Source organism: Ictidomys tridecemlineatus, chromosome 8 (genome assembly GCF_052094955.1).
Source record: "Ictidomys tridecemlineatus isolate mIctTri1 chromosome 8, mIctTri1.hap1, whole genome shotgun sequence".
Taxonomy (NCBI): domain Eukaryota; kingdom Metazoa; phylum Chordata; class Mammalia; order Rodentia; family Sciuridae; genus Ictidomys; species Ictidomys tridecemlineatus.
Genome location: NC_135484.1, coordinates 18,414,565 through 18,441,039, shown reverse-complemented (window position 1 = coordinate 18,441,039; position 26,475 = coordinate 18,414,565). Strand labels below are relative to the sequence as shown.

The following is a 26,475-nucleotide window of genomic DNA, read 5'->3' as shown; positions in this document are numbered from 1 at the left end:
TATCAATGGGAAAACAATGAAGTCTCAATAAGTAGTGCTTGCAGGTACATAGTTATGTCAAAACTCATTATATACTTAAATTTATGCATTTCCTTATAGATCTGTTAAAACTCAAAACTATTTTAGTTTTTCAGTCTCTTCACTTGTTGTAGATTTATTCATATTGTCTATTTCTTTTTGAGTCAATTTTAATAATTTTGTGTTTCTGCGCATTTATTCATCTCCTCTAAGGCATCTCATTTGTTGACATGCAGTTGTTCATAGATTTCTTTACAGTTCTTTATCTGGTCCTATGATTTGAGTTTTCTGCCTCTTTATTTGGTAAGTGTAGCTAAAGGGTTTATTTTATTTTATTTCAAAGTAGTTCCTGATTTATCTTTTTCTTCTTCCTGTTTTTTTTTTATTTGTTTATTTGTTTGTTTTTCTTTTTGTGGTATTGGATTGGCCCAGGGTACTTTACCACTGAACTACTTTCCAGATCATTTTTTTTTAGTTGTATAGTACTTTTATTGTATTTATTTTTATGTGGTGCTGAGAATCGAACCCAGTGCCTTGCACATGCTAGGTGAGCGCTCTACTGCTAAGCCACAACCCTAGCCCCATTCCAACCCTTTTTATTTTGAGACAGGCCCTAACTTGCAGAGGCTGTCCTTAAATTTAGAGTCCTCCTGACTCAGCCTCTCAAGTTTCCAGGATTACTAACATATGTTATAGCACCTAGCACGATTTTTCTTTTGATGTTTGTCTATAGCCCATTGTTTATTTAGCAATATGTTGTTTACTTTTCACATATTTTTTAGAATCTCTATTATTTTTCCTGCTAATGATTTCTAATTTCATTCTGTTTTGGTTGAAGAACTTATTTTGTGTATGTTTATCTTTTAAATTTGATTGAGATTTATTTTATGGTCTAATATGCAGTTCGTCCTGAAAATGTTTTGCATGTACTTGGGAAAATTATATTCTGTTTCTGTTAGATGAAATGTTCTATTAATATTTGTTGGCTCTAAGTTGTTTTAAGTTGTTCAAATTTTGTTTCTTTGTTCACCTCCTTTTTGGTTGTCTATACACTATTGTAAGTAAGATATTGAGGTTTCCAACTGTTATTATTATGTCTATTTTCCCTCTTATATTTTAGACATTTAATTTTCATATATTTTGGTGCCATTATTTTTGGTGCTAATTTGTTCATAATTGTTATATCTTTCTGGTATCTTGGCCCTTGGCAAAATATTCTCTTAGATTGTTGATGGAAGTATAAACAGGCACATTTCTGGAATACTGTTTTACCCAGATATCCTTTTTCTAGGAATTTATCCCAAGGAAATAATTATTAATTTATTTGCTCATTGAATGTTTATTGAGTACCCATTATATGTCAAAGGGTTTGTGCCACTAGAGACACAACAGGGAAAATATACACTAAAAATTTTTGCTTACCCAGAATTTACATTCTAGTTTGTTAGACAAACTACAACAACAAAAATAAATAAAATAAAGCAGTGAAATATAAAGTATTTTAGAATAAGTGTTATAGAGGAAAAAATAAAAGTATGAAAGCAAATAAGAAATGTTAGGGTAGGAGTATGTGTCAGAGATTTCCAAGGCAATTCCCATGTTTGGTGATTTGCCAAAAGTATAATAGTGTTGAGAGTAATTATTACTAAAAAAAGAGATAAAATAGATTTTTGTTTTATTTCTTTATTTTTTTTAATTTTTTTGTGGTTTCTACAATGAATATCTAGAAATAGATAACTGAAATCTCAAACATTTTGCAAATATCAAAATTCAAAATCAAAATTATTTTACAAAATTAGTTATTGACATTTTATAGAGATTTGTGTGTTTTAGTAGCTTTTATACATTATAATGAATGGATTTTACTTAGGAGGATAAATATAAATGAATTTGTTAAAATAGGATTTAATCTTATAGCCTGTTACACCTGGATAAAAATGTAATATAGATTCATTTTTTTTAAATTTTGAATTCATTTAGCAAACTGAGGTTCTCTTTTGCTTATCTATAATGAAGAACATTGAGAAGACTATCATTTTTTCATAGTAGAATTTTATTACATAAATGTTATTTTACTTATTTTCAGCAGTGAATTTCAAACTGAATTTTGCCTGATCATTTAAAAGTATCGTATTTTATATTAAATATATCTTTTAAAATCATTTTGAAATGTTTCATGGTGAATTTCATTACATTTCACTTTCATTTCATAAATTGTCAATGCAAGAATTTAGAGTATCGTAGAATTTTAGAATTAAATGTAGGAAAATATATTTTAGGAAAACAGTTAAAGGACGGGAAGAAACCAGAACCATGCAAACCTATCCTCAAGGTGGAGTTCAAAACGACGAGATCTGGGTAAGATTTTACTTCATTACTAATATTCATTGTATCACTTAAATATCATAAAAGTCTATTTTGTCATTATTTTCAAAAGCTTTTTTGGAAGGGTCTAGCCCAGTCTTAGATTTTTATACCTTCTTTATTTAATAAAAGAATTAAAATTAATGACTTTAGGGTAATATTCTTGTGTTCTATTCTTAGTAGTCTTACCATGTATCTTAGAAAATTTTAATTACTTTTCTTGTCCAATGTCATATATTCTCTTACATTATTCTTTGGAATAGTATTGTTTATTTGCCAGTAAAAATTGTGAAATAAGCAATGTGTAAAAAATACTCAAAATTTAACCTAGCTGTATTGTGTTAATTATGAAAGTTGTATAGTCTTCAGAAATTAAATCTAATAAGAATATTTGACAATTATGAAAATAAAGAGTTTAATATTAAAGGAAGTTTATCAGTTATATTTGTTGACACTCACTATATGAATTTGATATGAGAAGTAGGTGAGTTTTATAATTTAAATACACAGAAATCTGTATCAAATATTATATTTAAAAATATAAAGGAAAAAATCTTCTAAAATCTATAGAATTCAATATCTTTCACTCCCAGAGGAATACTTTCATTTATGTTCTAGTGTGGTTTTATTTACTATATCTGTATAAGAGTAAATTTATTTATTATACTATAGGGGTTCTCAAATTATGGTCCCTGGACCAAGAGCATTAGCTGAGAAATTGTTAGAAATGCGTATTTTAAGATTTCACACCTCTCCCCAACCTACTGAACAGAAACTGGAGCTTGACGGCAGGGGCAGCAATCCCTTTTAACTAGAGTTCTACTGCAGGACATCCTAGTGCCATTAACGTTTAGAACTGCTGGTGTATCTGGTGTATTTTTGGTTTATCTGTTTATAAAAACTGGTATTAGAATTGTCACATTCCCTTTTTTAATCTTTTCCCCTACTCTAATTCAACTTTGTTCTCTTCTCTTTTGAGAAAATAACCTAGGCTAAACACACACACACACATACACAGGGAAGATTGGGATTATGTTTTCGTTCATCCTCTCTAGCTATCCCCTGAGATCCAACATATATTCTATGTTCAGACAATAGATTGAATGGACTCTAAGAGACTTAGCACCTATTTAATTGCCTTTGGCATTCCTATTATGTAACATTTGGTGTAGAATTATTTGTCTTCTTTGGCTTCAGTGTCCTCATTTCTATCATACATGTATAATAGGTTCATTGGTCAAAAGGTGGTTGTGATGAATTAAATGAGATACCTATATATGTAAAACATTTCATATATTGCCTGATATACAATAAACTATAAATAGTTGAGAAACCACTTTTTATTAGGATGCTTTCTGCCACCAGTTTATTTTTATTTGTCACATTTATCTTACAACAAACAAAATATGAAAATCATTGTAATAAAAAATAAATAAAAAGAAGAGGAAGGATGAGGCAAACCATAAAAAATCTATATTTGTGATGCATCAGAAAAACTAACAGTGTTTATTGTCTTCTGAATTCTTATTCATTCATTTTAACAAATATTGATTGACAGCAAAGATTTTTCCCTCTCTGCTCTACCTGTTCCAGTCTCATTTCTGTATATTTACAAATTCTAGGTTTCTTCAGATGGCAGCAATCCTTTTCCTTTTATGGGATTAGAAGTGAAATTTTTTGAAAATGTTTTGTAGGCATTTGTACATATTAGATTAATGGGTTCACCCTCTTGTGATATCTTCTCCACTTTCTCAAGTTCTTTTTTTCACCTGGGATAAGAAATACAGTAAATTAAATTGTTTCTTCTTTTCTTTTACTACATCAACTTTTTCCTTGAAATAGTTTTCCAGATTCTGATGTTGAAATTGCAACTACTCCTTCTCAGCTAAAGCAGGATTACCCTTCATTAAGCCAGCTAGGCATCACTCTCACATTTTTCTCCTATTCCTAGCAAGTGTCTTAGGCAAATGCTAACAAAATGTGTTCTATCAGTTTCTCTTGGCAAGTTACCAAATTTTATAAACTAGCCATCCTTAACACCTCACTTACACATTTTCTTCTGTTTGCCTAGAAATCATTCTAGCAGGACAGGTTCTGTCTCCTCCTTTATAGCTCAGCATAAATGTTATTACCTTAAGGATGTTCTGAACTCACTGCTAGACTAGGTCCTTCAGTATTGCATGCCTATCAAAGCATGCAATATTTTCATTTCTAGAGCTTATACATATCATTAATAATGAAGTTATTTTTTGAGTATATGTCTGCCTCATAATAAATTGAGTTTGATAAAACTATAGGACTTACCCATCATCTCACCTCTAGTTGTCTAGGTTCTAGCAAACATTGCCAAATGGGAAGAATTAGAATGTTAATATAAAGTTTATATAAAGTGTAGTGGTGATGAGTTAGCTGTAAATGATAAATGCATTGAACTCTAGACAGTGGTGAACTGTGACAAAAATAGAACCAAGATGTTATAAAGGTTTTATTTTCTAATGAAGTAATTCAATAAAATATGCATTAGATCTAGAGAGACTAGATTTTCCCTTACATAGGGAATAGTGACAATATAATTAACAATGAGTTTAAAAGATGTTTTATTTATGATATGGAACTAATTCTTTATGTGGCCAGGTCTTAACAAAAAATCAAATGTTAAGTCAATTCTGTTGAAGTAATTTCTTTGAGAAAGCAATGTGGCGTAAGTGTAGAATGCCTTGGTGAATAACCATCCATCAGCAGAGCTATGGAAAGTGTGCTTTCTGAAGCCAGATCACCTGAATCTGAGTACTGCCTCACTGTTCACGTAGTGTGCAATCTGGTACAAACCAACTAAGCTTTCTGTGGCTGTTTCTGGAAAGTGGTTATCATAATACTAACCAACTCCTAGAATTTTCATGAAGTTTAGATAAAGGTATAAAACCATCATAACATGCTCTTTACACATTAGTTGTCTTATGGATCAGATGTTTCAAAACAACATTTGATTACCTCTGACAAAAATCTGAAATGCAGTTATTCTTTTATCTTGCTGACAAAAACAGAGATACAAGTGCCAAGGTTGACTAGACTTCATAATAACTACAGACATGTATTATTCCCTAGATTGAGAACCATCTTAACTGAGAAACACTGATTTACTGCAGTGATTTACCAAAAAAAAAAAAAGACATCAGATAATGGTGATCCATTAAGTGTGTTGTGAGAATAATTTCATTGGTTATGACCATGAGTTTTTAATTGAGACAGTAAAATAAGAAGTAACAGTGTACTGCACATCAAGGATATTTTTTTCAAGAAATTTTTGTGCAATTTTTATATCTGTATACTGGATTGTGAAATAAACTTCTTATTATAGGTCATAATGAAAATATTTGAAAGCCGTGATTTACTAGAAATAATTGAGGTTTTGATATTTATTTTTATTTGTTCTTTTTAGCTATACATGACAGTAGAATCTATTTTGATATATTCTTTTCTGTTTTTTTTTTTTTTACAGTTATATACAGACACAATGCCTTTGTTTTATTTGTTTGTTTTTATTTGGTGCCAAGGATCGAATTCAGTGCCTCACGCTGCAAGGCAAATACTCCACCATCTAAGCTACAACCACAGCCCTATTTTGATATATTTATATAAGTATGGAATATATCTTATTATAATTAAGATACCAGTCTTTGGATATTCAGGATGTTGAGATACACTGTGGTGTATTCATATGTGTAAGGAAGGACCTTACATATTACAGATAGAACCTCAATAGGAAAGTTATGTCACATTCATTCCACTCTCTTTCCTATTCCTATCCTCCCCTTCCTTCCCTCTATTCCCCTTTGTCCAATCCATTGAATTTCTATTCTTCCTTTCATCCCTTGTTGTGGGCTACTATCCACATATCGGAGAGAAGTTTTGATCTTTGGTGTTTGGAACTGGCTTATTTCACTTAGCATGAGAGTTTCCGGATCCATTCAGTTACTGGCGAATGTCATAAAGTCATATTTTATGGCTGAGTAATATTCCATTGTGTATATATACCACAATTTCTTTGTCCATTCATCTGTTGATGCACATCTAGGTTAGGTTCATAGCTTAGCTATTATGGATTGTGCTGCTACAAAGATTGATATAGTTGTATCACTGCAGTTTGCTGATTTTAACTCCTTTGGATATATATTGCAGAGTAGGATAACTGGGTCAACTGGTGATTCCATTTCTCATGTTTTGAGGAATCTCCTTACTGGTTTCCCGACTGCCCTAATTTGCAGTCCCATGAACAGTGTATGAGTGCACCCTTTTCCCCACCTCCTCACCAACATTTATCATTGCTAGTATTCCTGATAATTGCCATTCTGACTGGAGTGAGATGAAATCTCAGTGTAGTTTTAATTTGCATTTCTCTAATTGATAAAAGATATTGAACATTTTTTCATATATTTGTTGACCTTTCATAGTTCTTCTTTTGAGGAGTGTTGTTTAGTTACTTTGCCCATTTATTTATTGGGTTATTGGACTGTCAGACTTGATTGAAATCCAGTTCTGTCACTTATTAACTATATTATCTTCAGCAAGTTGCTTTATTTCAGTAAACCTTTTTTCTTTATGTGCACAGGAGTAAAAGAAATAATGTGTTTGGAACATGATAGGTATTTGATGAATTCTAATTCCTTCCCTTTCTTACCTCTTCGCTTTGTCTACATAAGATGTTGTAGACAGGGCCACATTTTGAACAAGAAGCAAGTTGGGGTGGGTTCAGATTGTCAAATGGATATTCAGATGAACTCCACTCAGAGTTTTGTGCTACAGAGCATTAGGAGAGTTAGTTTCTCTTCATGTAAGGGTCCGGCGAACGTCGGAGGAAGAGACCACCAAGAAACTGGCTCATGCAATCAGCAAAAGGGGATTTATTGAGAATCCAGCATGCTGGGGCTCCGTGCTCAATCAAGAAAGGAGAGCATTCCAGAGCCCAGAGCAGAGGTTAAGCAGTGCTTAAGTACACTTTTCGGGTAGGGCGGGGGCTTTGTATACATCAGAACAAATCATCATGAGGCGTGGGAAAATTGAACAACAACTCTCAAACTTGATTAATACATTCATTGGCAGGAACAGGTGTGGGGGGGATTGGTCATTCCTAAGGAGGGGATACATTCAAACTGATTGGTTCAGGCCCTGAATGCCTACGTGCCAAACTGCACAGGGTCCTAGGTTATTAAACAACTAAGTGGTCAGTACCGGGCATTGTCTTAACTGCCTCAGGAATTTCAGGTTCTGTGTGCAGTTCAGAAACTTTACAATACCTAGTCCTTTACATTTTAACTCAGGCTTTGCAGCTTAGAAACTTTACCCTTTCATTCAGATAGGACCTCCATTCAATCACTACCTTTAGGGAAAGCATCTTTGTCATAGAACCTTAAAGCTAATGTTATCACAGTTAAATATAACAATTTAGTCACTTAGAAAATCACACTGAAGAAATTAACTTAAATTAAATTTCTTAAATTTTAGTTTTAATGGAAACCTAAATGTATAGGTGAGTTACCTATATAGAATGTGAAAAAACAGAGTATAATAAAAATCCAGTGTACATCGTTGTTATTCTGATTCTGAAAATTTCTAAATGTCTATTTTAGTATTATTCTGAAACAGTAACACTGAGTTTCTCTTACTGTTTGCAAGGCCTGATACCAAGTTAGAGAATTTTGACACTCTGGAACCAAAAAGCAAAGTCCCTTGTACACACAGGTGTTTATTTCCCCAGAACACAGGCTTTCTTTTTTATATTTTTTTCCTTTTCAACTGGAGTTTGTTCTTTAATTACTATACCTTTTAACACTTAAGCTGCATTTAACTGTGGATCAGTTACTGTTCTAAGTGCTTTCTTTACACATGCTAATTCCTTGAATTGTAGCAATAGCCCTGTGAAGCAGGTAATACCAGTATCCTTCTCTTAAAGATGAGAAAACTGAAGCAGAGAGCGTGAGTAATTTGCCAAACATTATACAGCAAACAAATGGCACAACTCGACTTATAAGACTGTATTCTTACTCATACTGTACTTCTTTTTTAAAATCCATTAAGTCCCAAGTTTTGACTTCTGTGAATATATAAATATTCAAATATTATTTCAAAAATTACTATAAGTGGTGCATTTGTTGCTCAAGTTAAGAATTTGTAGATGTTAAACATCTGGGACAATGCTCTATGTTCACATTAACCATTATTCTACAAAATCATACTCCTCCCCACAGACACACTTAAATTGCCTGCTAAAACCACAGATGGTGGAATTGTTCACTTCATTTACAGAAGTATTGACTATTAAGAACAGTGTACTGGGGCTACAGATTTGGTAATACAGATTCGTTTATATTTTCTTTCTTTTATTATCCATGGAGTCTCTGCTCTGTGTTACCAATCCTTTGCATGAACATTTGTTCTATAGTTACTCTCTGTCCTCCATCCCAATTCTTGCTGAGCCATAGCAACAAGGAGATAAACTCATTTTGATGGCATGCTCATTTCCAGAAACAAAAGTAGATCCCTCTTGCAATTTTATGCCCTTACTGGAGACAAAAATCGCCTCCTATATCTTGAACTGAAGCCTCTTACTTAAAAGGTTTAGCTTCTTTCTTTGTAGAAAATGGAACCAAAAAGCAAAAATCCCTTGTACACAAAGGTGCTTATACACAAAGGTACTGTATGCCAGGCATTCTGCTGTATGTTGAATGCATTATCTTTCATAAACCGTATAACAGCACTGTTAAATGGTACTTTCATCATCTCCATTTAGGGATATGTATACTGAGTTTAGAGAGGTGAAGTAACTTGAACTAAAAAGTGCTAAGGCTGGAGTTTGAGTCCAGATTGACTCAGAGGTAGCATGGGTTAGGGATTGAATCATCCTAATGACTGACAAGTCATTCAGTTTGTCAAATCCTGGATTGTCTTTTAAATTTGTTAGTCTATCAGATCATCATGCTAAATTTAATTATAGTCATACTAAGTACAGCTAATCACATAATGTGAACTGAAAATGAGAGATCTTTCTTTGCCTCTAACATGTCAGGTAACTTCATGTAACTAGTTCAGTTACTCAGGGTTTGAGAGTTTCTTCCAGGCCATACATTTAAGTTTATGATATGATAACCTTTGCAGTCATTGCATTTTGTCTTATGCTTATTTGGGTCCATCCAAACTAGGATGGACTGATTAGGTACAGCTCTCACTATCCAATCATTTTATGTCAGAACATTCCTGCTTTAGCACAGTAACTTTTGGGGGACACCTTATATCCAAACCAAAATAACTTCTTTGAGTCTTTAAACTTTTCATATTTGAAATGTCTCCTTAGTTAATCTTCCCACCTGTTTCTTCTCACTTTTACTGTGTCAACTAAAGGGTTTTGATCTTGAGTTGGTTGATTTTTATTTTATCATTTTCTTCAAGGATTGACATACTATAATCCATTCCAGATTTTCCTCTAACATCTTCATTCTTTCAAAACAAGAACATTTTATTCCAGCATTACTTCCTAAACATCATACCTAACTAGGAGAAATTCCATGTACTTTCTTGCTTTTCTGGAGGGAGTTGCGGGGGATACTGGGGATTGAACTTAGAGGCATTCAACCACTGAGCCACATCCCCAGTCCTATTTTGTATTTAATTTAGAGACAGGGTCTCATCGAGTTGCTTAGCATCTTGCCATTGCTGAGGATAGCTTTGAACTGTGATCCTCCTGTCTCAGCCTCCTGAGCCACTGGGTTACAGGTATGTACCACCGCGCTCAGCTGCTTTCTTACTTTTAAGATACCATTTGACTTATATTTCCTTGGCACAATTGTGAAGTCCTCTCTCTGCACCATATAATAAAGTAGAAAATAGCTTTGCATGTAGTAAATGGTCAAATGAAGAGAACAGGCCACCTCATAAAATGATATTCAGAACTTCTGCTACTTTTTCTTAATTATTTTTGTTTTTAGGGGAACTCTTATAATTTTGTGGTGTAATCGTACATCACTAGAAAACTGTATCTAATAGATTGTTAGTGCCCTCTTTGACATTATAATACCTTGTGTAGAAGTTATATAAGTGTATGCCCAAGATTAGATTTTAAAAAATTTTTTATTCTAATTTGTTATATATGACAGCAGAATGCATTACAATTCATATTATACATATAGAGCACAATTTTTCATATCCCTGGTTGTATACAAAGTATATTCACTCCATTCATGTCTTCATATGTGTACTTAGGGTAATGATGTCCATCTCATTCCATTATCTTTTTTACCCCTTGCCCCCTCCCTCCCCTTTGCCCTATCTAGAGTTCATCTAATCTTCCCATGCTCCTCCTCCCAACCCCAGTATGAATCATTCTCCTTATATCAGAGAAAACATTCAACATTTGGTTTTTTGGGATTGGCTAACTTCACTTAGCATTATATTCTCCAACTCTGTCCATTTACCTGCAAATGCCATCATTTTATTCTCTTTTATTGATGAGTAATATTCCATTGTGTATATATACCACATTTTCTTTACCCATTCATCTAGTGAAGGGCATCTAGATTCCTTCTACAGTTTAGCTATTATTAATTATGCTGCAATAAACATTGATGTGACTGTGTCCCTGTACTTTGCTGTTTATAGACCAAGGAGTGTGATAGCAGGATCAAATGGTAGTTCCATTCCCAATTTTCCAAGGAATCTCCATACTGCTTTCTATATTGGCTGTATCATTTTGCAGTGCCACCAGCAATGTGTGAGTGTGCCTTTTTCCCCACATCCTAGCTAACACCTTTGTTGTTTGTCTTCATAATAGCTGCCATTCTGACTCGAGATGAAATCTTAGAGTAGTTTTGATTTGCATTTCTCTGATTGCCAGAGATGTTGGATCTTTTTTTTAATATATTTGTTGACTGACAGTATATCACCTTCTGAGAAGTATCTGTTCAGTTCCTTGGTCCCTTGTTGATTGGGTTATTTGTTTTATTGGTGTTTAGCTTTTTGAGTTCTTTATATATCCTAGAGATTAGTGCTGTATCTGATGTGCATGTGGTAAAATTTTGCTCCCAAGCTGTAGGCTCTCTATTTACCTCACTGATTATTTCTTTTGCTGAGAAGAAGCTTTTTAGTTTGAATCCATCCCATTTATTAATTTTTGATTTTAATTTTTGCACTATAGGAGTCTTACTAAGGAAGTGGGGGATAATGTGATATGATGGGGATTTGGGCCTACATTTTCTTCTATTAGACCCAGGGTCTCTAGTTTAATTCCTAGGTCCTTGATCCACTTTTGTGCATGGTGAGAGACAGGGGTCTAATCTCAAAGATTAGATTTTGTTACTTTTAACAATTTAATGTGCTAAGATCCCACCTGTATTTTTTAAAGTGTTTCCTATATTGCCTTTTTAAGGATAAAGGAATTATATCTTTACTATTGTTATGGTTTAGATGTGAGGTGTCCCACAAAAGCTCATGTGTGAGACAATGCAAGAAGGTTCAGAGAAGAAATGATATAGTTATGAGAGCCTCCACCCCATCAGTGAATTAATCACCTGATGGGATTAATTGAACAGTAACTGAAGGCAGGCAGGGTGTGGCTGGAGGAGGTGGGATATTGGAGGTGTGGCTTTGGGGTGTGTATTTGTATCTGGGGAGTGAAGTCTCTACTTCCTGATCATCTTGTGAGCCACTTCTCTCCACCATACTATTCCACCATGTTGTTCAGCCTCACTTCAGCTCCAAAGAATGGATCTGGCTGTCATGGCCTGAGACCTCTGAAACTGTGAACATTCAAATAAACTTTTCCTCCCTTAAAATTGCTCTTGTTGGGTCTTTCAGTCACAACAGTGGAAAAGCTGACTAAAACAGCTAATAAATTAAAACTGCTCTTATGTATTTAATTAAATCTAATCATATACAAGTCTATTTGGATATCTTAAATACTACAACTACATTGTGTACTCCAGAATGACCGCTCTTCCTGGAAAGTCAGCATGGTGTGAAAATACAGGTTCAAGTTCAATTTATATCTGCATACAAAGCAGCAGTGCTTCATAGGAACTTTACAAATTTACTTTTTGCAGGCAAACACTCAGCTCAGCATTTATGTTTTGGTATATTACCACACACTTGTTTGTGCCTCTGTGTCTAGAAACTACTAATTAATTTAACACAATAGAATAGTGGTTGATAGTCACTTGGTAATGATTCTTTTATTTCTGAAATCCTAAAATAGAATTAACCCCTTCTACAGTTGTCCAATTTGTAAATTTATCAAAAGAGACAGCTTTACTTAAGCATAATTTTTATTTTCAAAATTGTCACTTTTTTCTTAAGTTCTTCAAATGTCTTTTGCTTATGTTACCTCTGTTTATTCATCCTACTTTTCCTAGTACTGAATTTCATTCTGAGCTTTCCTATAATCTTTTCTTTTAGACCTGTGCATTCATGATCTTTATTGATTCTCTGGCATATTGTTAAAACTCTATTGTTCAAACTAATCTAAGAACAGTTTTCCCTTCATTATTCATCTTATTCACTTATTTTCCATCTTTCTCCAAAAAAGTGTTCCCTTTTGGTCTGTACATAGACTGAATAACTTAGTAAATACTCACTAATTGTCCTTTACTTTTACCTGTGGTATATGTTAATATAAGTTTATATGATTTAGATTGTGTTTTTCTAGAGGCAGAGATCAAATCCATATAAAACAGGGTCTACACTAAATGATTTTGGAAACTGTATTCTTATAAATGAGCTCCGAAATCATATTTGTAACACTGTGAAGACCATATATATAGTCCATTTAATCAGAAAATAATTTTATATGACAAAGACTACATTAGAGCTTTTACTTTTATGTTTCCTAAACAGTGCCTAATTGTTAAAACAATTAAACTATTGATACAAAAAGAACCCAAAGTAATGGACTGATATTAATTAATGTTGTATTCCTATGAATTAGAAGATATGAATGACTCACTGAATTAGTATCTCCAAAGGATACATTATATTATATGATGTGAATATTAATTGAAATTGCTAATAATGCAACCAGTGTTATTAAAAGTTTTTAAGTATTGGGAGGCTGACACACTCAATGTGTGGATAAGTTTTCCACAATTCTTATTTTTACTTGAAAGCCTAGATTTTATCACTGTAACAAATGTCAGTTTGGGGGTTTATTTTTAATGACAGACTCAACTTATTCATTTTTGAGAAAATGTCGGTTACCCACGCCTAAATAATGACTGTCTAACAAATCATTTTTTTTAAAGGAAAAATAATAGTAGTTAGTTCATTGGATTCAGTCAAATCATTGCACAAGTGCCATTCTCTAAATATGTTTAACTGCGTATACAAAAGTGTAGTCACATTAATCAGTGGCATTTTAAAGTGTTTATTAAGGGGAGCCTCTTTAATCTGTGGCAGTGCAGAATACAATGCCTAGTTTAGTTAGGTACCTCTGCTTTGATTCAGATTGACATGCCAGTATTTTTTATCTACCTTCTATTACTTTTGGCCATAATTACAGGTCAAGAAATGTCTTACTCTTGTAATGAAAATGTTTTGTCCTCACAGACTTCTGGGAAATATCCTGGCAATCTGTAGAGATCTCATGGATCTTTTAAGCATTGCTGTAGCATACTGCAGAGCAATAAGAGGCTATGCAAAATTAAATATATTGAGATTCCAATATTTTTATTCCTAAAAGGATATGAATTAGGGCCCATTGCTATTAACAATTTAATTTAGCACAATGGAAATTATATTGACAAAACATTTAATATAAGGTTATATTAAAATTTTAACATTTTATTCAAATGCTATATATGTTAATCCATTCTACCAAAGTTATTTTAATATTACTTTAAAATTAGTCTTTAAATGAATAGGAACTTGCCTAAACATATCAGGTTCCTTTATTTTTTTTCCCCCAAACCAAAATTCTTTTATCTGTGTTAATGAAAGAATATTAGGGTTGATAACTGGAAACATGCTTTGAAGATATAGCTACAGTATTCTACATGAACTTCCTAAAATTGATAGAGGTGCAGAGCTGAACTAGAAAGATACTGAAATATCATCATCACACGAGTACAATATTAGGTACTTTTTTGAAAATGTATTTTGTACTGAGCACTCTAATAAATATAGCATTTAATCTTCACAGTCTTTGAAGTGCTTATCAGTTAAGAGAAAGCTGATGGACTGACCATTAAAACAAGTTGTTCAGCTAGGCCTGGTGGTGCACACCTGTAATCCCAGCTGCTCAGAAGACTGAGGCAGGAAGATTGCAAGTTCAAAGCCAGCCTCAGAATCTTAGTGAGGCCCTAAGTAAGTTATTGAGACTCTGTCTCTAAATAAAATTTAAAAAGAGGGTTTGGGGATGTGGCTCAGTGGTTGAGCGCCCCAATTCACTCCCCAGTATTGGGGGAAAAAGAAAAACAAGAGAGAGAGACAGATACCAAGTTCAAGTATTCCCTTTAAAGGCAAGCCCCCTGTGGCCTCATTTCTTCCCAGTTGTATTCTCCATGCCACACTCCATTTTCATAATGGTTTCTTCTGCTAACCTGTTATTACCCCCTTTCAGCTCAAAACAGACCTTGAAGAATACTTGTCTTAACTAAGCAGTACTCTATTTTTGTCAAAGAATTGTCCTTGGGATTAGCCTACCGACCCAGGTACTCCCAGCTAAAAAGGTATATTAAAAAGATATATAGTTTCAGAGTGAACTCCACAGAGCACGAAGGGACTATGGGGCCTTGCAGTAAGATCCTCAGTAACATTTTCATCACCCATACCACTTCATAGGGATGGTTAAGTCAGGTCATATTAGATTATTAGAAAGCTTAGTTTTTGTGTCCTAGACCAGTGGTGCTCGAAGTGTGGCCTGTGAACAGCTCCTATCTTCTAACTGGTCTGAGATAAAATACATATAGAAATCAAGATTGAAAGTGTAGAAACTTGAATGTTGTCTAAAATTGTTGCAACATTTACATGCACATTCAGTTTGTGTGTGTGTGTGTGTGTTTATATTTATTTGTTTTACAAAGGCACTGATTTGTGATGAACTGAAAATTCTAAGAAGTAGTTCTTGACCATAGAGTTTGCAAAGTCATGTTCAAAAGTATAACATTACATGATTAGGAGAGTACTTTTAATTCATCTCTTGATGTTTTAAATTTTATTTTATTCTTCTTGGCTCTTAGAATCAGTGTTTTTTTAAGTCTGTTTTTTTTTATTATTGCATTTTGATTTGATAACTCAAAAAGCCTAGTAAAAACAATGTATTAATATTTTTTAGTATGCTTCACAAGTTTGGTTTTTATTTAGACCATGTGTGTGAGTCAGTTTTCCATTACTGTAACATAATACCTGAGTTATTGGCTCATGTTTTTGGAGGTTTCAGTCTGGTCAATTGGCATGTTGGGCCTGTGGTAAAATAGCACATCATGGTGGGAGTGTATGGCAGAGGAAACTGTTCACCCAATAGCAGCCTGGAAGCAGAGAGAGAGAGAGAGAGAGAGAGAGAGAGAGAGAGAGAGAGAGAGAGAGAGAGAGAGAGAGAGTCAGATACCAAGTTCAAGTATTCCCTTTAAAGGCAAGCCTCCTGTGGCCTCATTTCTTCCCAATAGGCCCCACCTCTTAAAAACTCTACCATCTCCCTATAATGCCTCAGCCTGGGAACCAAGCCTTTCAACCTCTTTGGAGCCAGTTAACTAAACCATAGCATCATGTCTGACATGAGTCTATTACAATTGGCATATGATTAGCTTAATCTAAATTTTTAGTTTTTGTGAAAAAATAGACAATATAATACTAAATACAAGGGCATGGATCTCCATTAGAACATTCAAATTAAATGTTGATAATTTTCATTAGAAATTTGAAGTAATGAGACACTTAAAAATTTGATATAGAACTTTAAAAAATGAAGTGGTTGCTCATTTAATAAATATGTGTCTTTAGGTATTGTGATAAGCACTGGAATTAGAGTGGTAAAGTTTAGGTATTAGTTACCAGTTAGCTTATAAGAGATAAGGTTCATAAAATTGCACTCATTCAACATATAAATATTTCTCTGAAAGAGAATTGTATCTTTCCATTTGAAAGAAATTGTTGAAGATTTGTAAGAGTAGTAATGTAAACAATGAGTGATGTAGACAAAGACATATGATATTAATAACTTAGAGCTTAATCTCTAACTTTTAATATATGTAGAGATAGTGAATAATACATGTAGGGATAGTGATTATACAGAGAGCGTATCAGAATAGAGTTGTAGTTACATTTCATACTACCTTGGTCAGTATTTCTCAAATCTAGCACTATGTTGGAATCACCTGAGATTCTGGGCCCCAGGTTGCAGTATTTCTAATTCACTAAGTCTATGACCAGCTCAGCTATAGTATTAGTGGTATTTCAGATGTGTGTTTGACAAACATTCTACTATTTTGGTCACCTAGCCAGAGCTACAAAGGTAAAATCTACAAAAGGAAAGTAGATAAAACAATGGCAATTCATTGGGTAAATACAGAGAAGAGTTTGGAGGAAGGTGCTTAGAAACATGGAGGAGTGGACTCCCTCCTCAGTGTGGGTTGATTAGGTTAGGCTTTGGTGAGGAAATATTGATTAAACTGATTTTTAAGGAGGAATAGGGATTAGTCGAATATAACAAGGAAAATGCTAATTGAACATTTTATCCAAATGCTATATAAAGGCCAGAACTAAGGTCATTGTGGAGATGGGAAGGAGGAGATCAACTCTGGAGATCCTAATTGATAGAGTAAATGGAATGTATTTATAAGATCTGGAGTCCATCATTCATTACCCATGTGTGCCTTGCTCACTGCTGCAGTCACACTAGTCTTAGTACCTCAGGTACACCCTGCTTATTCCTGACTTGGGAACTTTGCAGCAGCCCCTCTTTTTGCTTTCTACCTTCTTCTCCCTCCCAACCCAAGCTCTCTGGCTGCCTTCTGTTCATTTGTCACTAGCTCACCAGTCATCACTTAAAGGGCCTCTTCTGATCTCATGGTTTTACTCTAATTTCTCTGGCTCTACCCTTGCATTCAGCCTATCACTGTCCTTGTTTTATTTTCTTTGAAATACTTATCACGGTATGCTGACGTCTGCCTGGACTAGACATGAGAGCACTTGTTTATTCCCAGGAACACAGGCACTCAAGAAATATTGAGTGAACGCATAAACACTATTATGGAATTGGATTAGGTATATTACTTATGAATAATTTTTTGGATACAGATGGTTTCTTTAGGCAAGGAACATTCATAGAGAAACCCAGCTTGAACCAAAATGATTCTCAAGGCTAGACTGAGGTTAACCAGAAGCTAAAAGCATTTATATTCCATGAAATGCCTAGCCTCTTTAAAAAACAGCTGGAATTATGAAACTTTCAAAGTGACATCTTTCCAACCTAGATGTCTTCCAAAGTAAGAGTCTTAGTTAACATCCAATATTATGAAAAAGGATTCTACATTTAAAGTAATAGAATAAAAATTACATTACATCTATACCTTCTTATAACCTCAAAAGGCTTACCTTTTAAATACATCCTACTGTCATGTATATCTAAAAACAACAATTTTTTTTTTAAAAAAAGGCTTTCCTTTTTATTTTAAAAAAGAACATCAAATATTCTCCAAGTTTACTCTTCAAGTTTGGGTCATTATAATGAAAAAAAAATGATGTATGGGTTTTGTATATTAGGTGGCTATTTCTTCAATCAGACATACAATTTTAAAGAAACAGCACTTAGGAAAAGTTTAAAACTAATAAAAACAGGGTATTTATTGCTGGGTTTGGCAAATTTATTCAAAAGAAAATTACCTTGGTAACACGTCAGTTGACATCCTTAGTCTATATCTTTTATTCATCTACATTTAGAAGAAAAGTATAGGCAGCTTGCAGAACCATCAGGAAAAAAATAATTCACCTTCTGAGGATAAACCTAACTAATTGCCATAGCACTATTTAAGAATATATAAAGTGGTCACTTAACCCAGTTTGATCTCCATGAGTGCTTTTTGGACATTTTATATAATTCAGCTGATATCCCTATGTTCATAGTTCTGGTAATAATAATACTGGTTTATTTTTCATTGGTGAAATAAAATTTTTAAATGAATAATTGTGTTTTTATATTTCACATAAAATACCTGACCCAGGCATCCCAATCTGTAAAAGTTTAACAAACATTAGTTCCCTGTTGAACTCCTCACCTTCTTCGTGGTATTTTTATGTTGTTGTATATTGCTATTTGAAGGTATAGAAAAACTATATTCTTTTTGTTCATTGTGTGTAAAAAAAAAAAGTGGGAATGAAATTAAGTATACATTCCTAATCATAGTCTTTATAATTGCAGTATGCTGAGAGGTTGAAACACTAAATATATAGATTTGGTTTTATTGAGAATGAAATGTAATGTTACTTCAATTTAGCTGACAAAATAAGAATACCAAAATTAATTTAGGGTTGAAATATCTAAATGTAATACACTAAAGAATGATTAGTGCAACACACATTTCTGTTCATTCGTTTGAGAAAATAATTTAATTAGTACCTAGTATGTAGCAGGCACTGTTTTGGATACAGTAATGAACAAAACACATAGAAACCCCTTGCCTCGTGGAGGACACATTTTGATGAGAAAAACACTAAGCTAAATAGATTAGTTCTTAGTGATAAATATTGTAGAAGAAATAAAGCCAAATGTATGAATTTTCAAGATCATTGTATGGTCAGTGTAGCTAATTAAAAAAAGAAAAGAAAAAGAAGAAAAGCTAGGATGGAATGTAGGATGACAGTGTATAATGACAGAGTTGCTTAAAAAACTGTGATATCACAAAAATTATGTTTTATATTTTTAAAAAGATTAAATTGCTAACTATAAAAATCATTTCAGTTCTTCATCTTAATATTTATACTTGCTTATAAAATACACATCTGTATAACTGTGAATTGATTTTACTGAAGTTTATTCTTATTTTAGATAAAAATAAACATGATTTAAAATTTTTTATTTTTTCCCCCTACACACCATGAAGGAAAATTTTCACAGTGGATGACTGTGATATTGACAATAATAAAGATAACTCTTACAAGGGTTAGTGTGGGCCAAGCACTGTTCAGTTTAAGAATCACCTGAAGTTACTTATCTCTGTCTCCATTTTATAGGTGTGAACCCTAGATACAAAGAACTTAACAAGCTGTCCAAGATTACATAGAAAGTAGCTAGAGATGAGATTTAAATTAAGATGGTTTCTAGTTCCAGCACCTTAACATTATTATACACTTTTTTTTTCCAGTTTTAATATCTTTTTTTTTTTTCATATGGTGGTGAGGATTGAACCCGGTGCCTCACATGTGCGAGATAGGCGCTCTACCCTGAGCTACAACCTTGGCCCACCATTATTATACACTGTTTTTTTTTTTTTAAATGTAAGGACTTTAAAGATTCAGTGAATGGGAAAGAAAAGAATAATATGAAAAATAGGCTAGGAGGAAGATTAACTTACTGGCCTTAGTGTAAGCATGAGCAATTTAAGAAGTTATAAACAGATTTAAGAAAATCATCCATAGGCTGGATGCCGTGGTGCACACCTGTAATCCCAAAGATTTAGGAGGCTGAGGCAGGAGGATTGCAAATTCAAAGCCAACCTTAGCAGTTTAACAAGGACCTAAGCAACTTAGAGAGACCTCATATCAAAAATAAAAAGACCCAGAAATGTGGCTCAGTGGTTAAGTGTCCCTGGTTCAATCCCTGGTAACACCCCCCACCCCCCAAAAAAGGTCATTTAGTTTTAGTAATGAGTAGCAGAGAGACAGAAAAGGAAAATTATAGATTTGTAAGGCTAATTAGACATAGCAAACTGGCAATTGATAGGATGAGTAATGGAGGCTAAGGTTTGAAAGTATATCTGCCAAGGTTCCAGAAGAAAATTAAGACCTACAGGAAATTGAGTGACTCTTCTCAGTTCTCAAGGGTGTTTTGTAGCTAGTGATTTGATACATCTTTGAAAAGTAGATTTGTTGTCAAGGCAGTAAGATTCTCTTGTTAATTAGACTTTGTTAGGGCTAGAAATAAAAGTGTTATACTCAAAAGATTTGCCTGAAACCCAGAGGAAATTTTATGACAGTTTTGTATAGGGGATTTAAATATCATATATATATATATATATATATATATATATATATATATATATATATATTTAGTCACCCAGAGGAGGTTAGAAGAGTCAAATGTGGTCAGTATTCAATTTTTATTGTAGTTTAATTTTCAGGAATTTACCTGGGCCTTAAACCTAGTCTAATTAAAAACACCACATGACTATTCAGTTTTATGACAAAAGTTTTAGAATTTGAGATTTTGATATTTCACTAAATAAAATTTATGATGCAGCAAGAAAATAGTCCCCACCATGCTATTTGTAATTCTAACTATTATTTTATTTCCAGGGAGCCTTTTATTATTTTATCAGGAGGTTTATCATATGATACTGTAGGAAGAAGACCTTGCTTAACAGTAATGCATGGGAAAAGTACTGCTGTGCTGGAGATGGACTATCCAATTGTTGACTTCCTGACACTCTGTGAAACACCATATCCAAATGGTAAACTTTGCATCATTAAAACTCATTACCCATGAATATTAATACTGAAAACAAAGGCTTCTGTGTTGTTAAGTAGTTTCCTTATCCTATTTTGCTTAATTTTTTTCTGAGAAAGAGATGCTGCCTTCATTACCTTGCAAATTTTATTTCAGCAGTTTGTTTTAACAAACCTTATCAGCTCAGTATTATACATTAGTATGGGCCTTTGAAAGTTACACTATCCATATTAAGAAGCATTTTAAAATTCTGTAGAATATTAGTGTGTTTGATTAGTCAGAGTTCTGCAGAGAAGTAGAACCAATAGGAGATAAATAGAATTGTTCTTGTGGGTATTCATATTTAAATTTTGGTTTTATTGTCCATCCCTAGAAGTTGCTGTGAGCTTCTTGTCTTATTCATTTTAAAAGGGTGAAAGAATTTTGACGTGTCTTAGGTGTTTTGGTGGTGCTGGGATTGAGCCCAGTGCCTGGCACATGCTAGACAAGGGGACTACCATTGGTGTATACTCTCAACTCACAAAAGTGAAAGAATTTTGAATGGATTATTAAATAGATTTATCTCATCTAAAATATAAAATATAAGCTTTAAATTACATGCAATATCATATAATCAGAATATTAAAAAGTAAGAAACAATATAAAACACAAAAAATAAGTAAATGTTTATTATCTAATTTGCTGTCCTCTTGTATATTTAAAACTATTGTTCATACATTGTTTTCCTATTCCAGATTTTCAAGAACCATATGCTGTTGTTGTTCTTCTAGAAAAGGATTTAGTACTTATAGACCTTGCACAAAACGGGTAAGACAATTGTGTGAGCATTTCCATCAGTATATGGTCAACAAAAGGTTGCTTTTAGTGTAGAATTAGCTATTTTATTTCTTCAAAAACTCTACATTTCTCTCTATAACGTTGGTCTGTATAAAGGTCCAGACTCACCTTTCTAATTGCCCTGCCAAATTTCTCTATTATATTTAATCTCATAGAATTTTCATTTTTTAATTCAAAGTTTATTGGATTTCTTACATTTCATATGTTTCACTTCTTCAACCTGAAGTAACACAAAATGAACTTGCCCAAAATTGATTCAATCACAATTTATATATATAAATTTATATATATTTATTTATAAAAGAGATTATTATATATATATAATATATGTATATAATAATCTCTTTTAATCTCCCTATCTCTCTGTTGCAATTGTGGGACATAACATTGTCAGATCCTTTCCAGCCTGTACACTTACTATCCTCAACACAGTTGCCTTATTTCTGGGGAAAACTGAGCTCTGTGTTAGATATATATCATACTTCACATCTTCTCTTATGTAATTCCCTGTAACGGACTGCTCCTCCTGTTCCAATGAACTTTCAAAATCAGCCGCCTTTCTTTTTAAATGTTTTTCTATCCTCTCCTTACTAGATATATCATATCTGATCTTTAAGTCCTCCATCACAGTTTCTTTTTGACTTATTCTGGCATTTGCTGTGTTCTTTTTTTTTTCCATCTTAGATGGTCATTTGTTTATTTTGGAAGCATATTGTATTATTTACTACTGCCTCTAAAGAAAGTATCATTAAGCATGGTTTTGATTGAGTTTACTCATTGAATGTTTCAGTGTTTCTCTATCGAGGGTGAATTTGCTCCCCAGGAAATATTTAGCAATGTCTGTGGAGGCACTATTATTAGAAAATGAGGTGCTACTGGTATATGGTGGGTAGAAGACAGGGATGCTGCAAAACATCCACAATATACAGAATAATTTCCCACAATAAAGAATTACCTAGTCTAAAATGTGAATAGTATTGAAATTGGGAAGCCCTGAAATAGATGAACAGTATTATTTATCTGATTTTGTAGGAAGTTCTAATTTTACTTCAGCTTATTTCCTGCTACTTGTAATAGTAAGGTAACAATCATAAAGTACTTTTTTCTTTTTTGAAATAAGACCATTTGAAAACATTTTTTTCCACATGACATTCCTAGAATAACTTCTTTTAATGTTGTTATAAAATATGGACCTGTGGCTCAGCTGAATAGCCAAGGCAATTCTTTCATATGTGTCACTCAGGGTAGCAGGCAGGAGTTTATGAAAAAGATAGGAAAAGGAAAAGTAGAGTGAGTGGGTCCTCTCAAAGAGGAGGATGGCATGCCCTTCTGTCCTCTGGATTTATTGGGGGTTCTAGGGAAATTTCCAGAAAGTCATACCCAGGTTCACCTCTTGTCTTTTGACTGGTAGCAAGATGTCGTTTCTGCAGGATAACTGGAGCTCCCTTTGGCCCATGCTGACCAGTTCTAATTGGATATTATGGTTAAGGGGAATTGAATTATCCTTTTCTCCCAGAGTTCTGGCATTTGGACTGTGAATCACAAAAGTCTCCCACTTCAGGGCAACTTGTGTTCTTTTGATCAGTATTTTGGGGCCTGAGTTCCTCCTGCAGAAAACAGGTTTTTTACTGAGGAATGTAACATATCCTATTGAATTAAGCCAGACAGGGCTGCAGGCAAATTATTTTTATTAAAAAAAAAGAAAAGGAAGTGTGTCAGGGTAAACACGGTGAACCCAATTTATTGAATTATTCCCTTAACCTCATATCCCCACTGCTTACAACTGCTGTTTCATATCAATATGATTTTCTTTTATTTTCCCTTCTTAGGTAACTTTTTAAAATAATTGAGACTTTGTGCAGGTGATCTCTAATGGAATATAGTAAAGTCAAAGAAAATATTATGCAAGTAACCTGTGATGAGACATCTTATTTAGCAAAAGTACCAACTAAATGTATAGAAGAGTCTTGAGCTAAGGAAAGACCTGTGTTGTAAAGAGATGAAAGTTGCTTGACTGCACATTTTTGTTTGTGTTTTGTCTTCTTGTTGGAGGAGGGTTCATTTTGTAGTCTATAAAGGAATTTTCTGAAAATTCCTGTTTTAAAAACTTATTATCAAGGATAGGCTGACTAGTAGCCTAGTATTTGCAAATCATTTTTTACATTTTAGATATTTTATCCAACTTCTGTTTTTTCCGTATGTTTTTAAGTAACTCAATCTAAGGAATGTCTGTATATGTTTTTACTTTCATGATTTTTAAAAGCATTTTTTTTTGCTTCTTTGGTAAAATAATTTCATATATAGAAAGCATTTAAGATGGAATTATGTTTTAGATTGTCACTAAAAGAAGATAACATTCTGGATTTAATTTTGGACTAAGGATCACATTGAGGGAGAGATTAAGAATTGAAAATTTATATTGGCTTTGCTGATGTAAGGATGAGATATCTGTTATGAAAGCCATATTGATTAATGATTAAAGGTGCAATTTTAATTCTGCTTCAGATACTAACTAATTGGCATGCCTTTGACACATTACTGTGTCTCGGGGTTTTTTTTTTTTCAGAAAAATGTCTATATTCTAAGTTTGTACAAGAAGGAAATGAGACATATATATAGCACCTAATATAGTATATTACAAATGGTAATTACAAATAGCTGCAACTGTAACTTTTCTATCTATGGTTATTTTTTTAGCATCTTCTAACTATACAAAACCTCAATTTTTACATATTTGAATGAATAAAAATCAACTGAATTTCTACTAAAATGTATATTTTTAAAAATTCTCATTGTTGTATTAATCATACATTAAAATTTATTAAATTAATATTTTTTTCTTTTTCCTGTTGTTAAAGATATCCTATATTTGAAAATCCCTACCCTTTGAGTATACATGAGTCTCCTGTTACATGTTGTGAATATTTTGCTGATTGTCCTGTGGACCTTATTCCCGCACTTTATTCTGTTGGAGCTAGACAGAAACGTCAAGGTTACAGTAAAAAGGTATTTAACATGAGTTTCATTATTTAATGTTCATTTTAGTATTTTTAAATTAATCACCTTGCAGTATTTGGTAACATTGATATCCTTTCTGTAGAAGATCATTTTTGGAAGCAAAATATGTTTAGTGTTTTCATATATGCATTGTATAAGGCAGATATATATAACATAATGCATAGTATGTAAGTATGCAAACACACATATATGAAGATATGCAGTGTACTTGCAAGTTACTTTACACAGTGATCTTTGTTTATAGGAATGGCCCATCAACGGAGGTAATTGGGGCTTGGGTGCTCAGAGTTACCCAGAAATAATTATTACAGGGTAAGTAAAAATCTGTTTTCACCAGGTAAATCAATAATATCTAAATATAATTAAGACTACATGAATTTTAATTTATTGGGCAGGTAGAGCTTTACTTTATAACATAATAAAAAAGTAAATTCTTAATCCAGAATCTATAAATTTACCCTGATTTTTTACCTTTTACTCACTTTGGTGCCTATGTTATTCAAATAAAAACTTATAAATAAGAAGAAAAATGTAACTTTTTGTTTTTCTTCATCACATTCTTGACTCATTTGCTTTTCATAGGCATGCTGATGGGTCAGTTAAGTTCTGGGATGCTTCTGCAAGTAAGTATTTTGAATGTTTATTATTGGCTATGTTATACCATCATTGCTTTTGTTCATACTATTTTATAATAATTGCAAAATCAACATTTAATTTGAAATTTTTAGGCTATAACTTAAATTTACTGACTTATCAAGTATATGAGTTTAGAATTTTTAAGAGTAAACATTTTAATCATATTAGTAAATCAAGAATAATTCTTGATAGGTTTTTTCTTCAAAATATCTTCAAACCTTCTCTTACTAAATCAGAAATAGAAAAATAGTAATATATTCCAAATGAATATATAATTATCTAATTTTAAAGCAGGTTTGATGGCTGATCCTAAATTTATAGTATAAAAAAATTTGTGTTGTCTTTGTGAAACATATCTAATGGTGGCAAAGTAGAAAAAAAGGAAAAAATGCCTTTAATGATTAATGTTTGCAAAATATACATGGCAAACATTCATGGGAATCCAGTTAATGCAGAGTTTCTCATATTTCATTATGTATGAGTGCCTAATAATACTGGTACCTTCTCTATAGAAAATATATAGCTATATAAAAAAACCATTTTAGGAAGCAGTATATGTTCTATGTTATTTTCTTTGTGTTTGTACATTTCTCCCAAAATATCTTTGTCACTCATTTTTCTCAGGTTAACTAAATCCCTATGATGGTAGATTAATTGATTGATTGATATATTTATTTGTAAGTGGACACGATACCTTTAATTTATTTATTTTTATTTGGTGCTAAGGATCAAACCCATTGCCTCCATCTGCTAAGCAGGTGCTCTACCACTAAGCCACCACCCCAGCTGGATTTATTTTTTTTAATGAATACCATGAGTACGGCTTTTTTCATTCAGTGAGCAAATATGTACAGTGTCTAAATGTATGATAGACTACTATAATGTAGATTGAAAAATGAAAAGTATGAGGTGGCAAGTACAAGCTATTTTCCTTACATAATATGATTAATTAAATGTTATATTTG

The 26,475-nt window shown here is 32.9% G+C and overlaps 1 protein-coding gene across 14 annotated transcripts in view; it reads left to right on the top strand.

The window, feature by feature from the left end:
• Window positions 1-26,475, top strand: part of Stxbp5 (syntaxin binding protein 5) — a 164,221-nt gene that overhangs the window by 68,441 nt on the left and 69,305 nt on the right. For all 14 annotated transcript variants that reach the window (XM_078018936.1, XM_078018934.1, XM_078018933.1 and 11 more), the window contains exons 10-15: window positions 2,298-2,376; window positions 20,869-21,023; window positions 21,754-21,826; window positions 24,715-24,862; window positions 25,119-25,186; window positions 25,457-25,497. In XM_078018936.1, coding sequence (XP_077875062.1) covers window positions 2,298-2,376; window positions 20,869-21,023; window positions 21,754-21,826; window positions 24,715-24,862; window positions 25,119-25,186; window positions 25,457-25,497 — 564 coding nt within the window. The remainder of the gene's footprint in view (window positions 1-2,297; window positions 2,377-20,868; window positions 21,024-21,753; window positions 21,827-24,714; window positions 24,863-25,118; window positions 25,187-25,456; window positions 25,498-26,475) is intronic.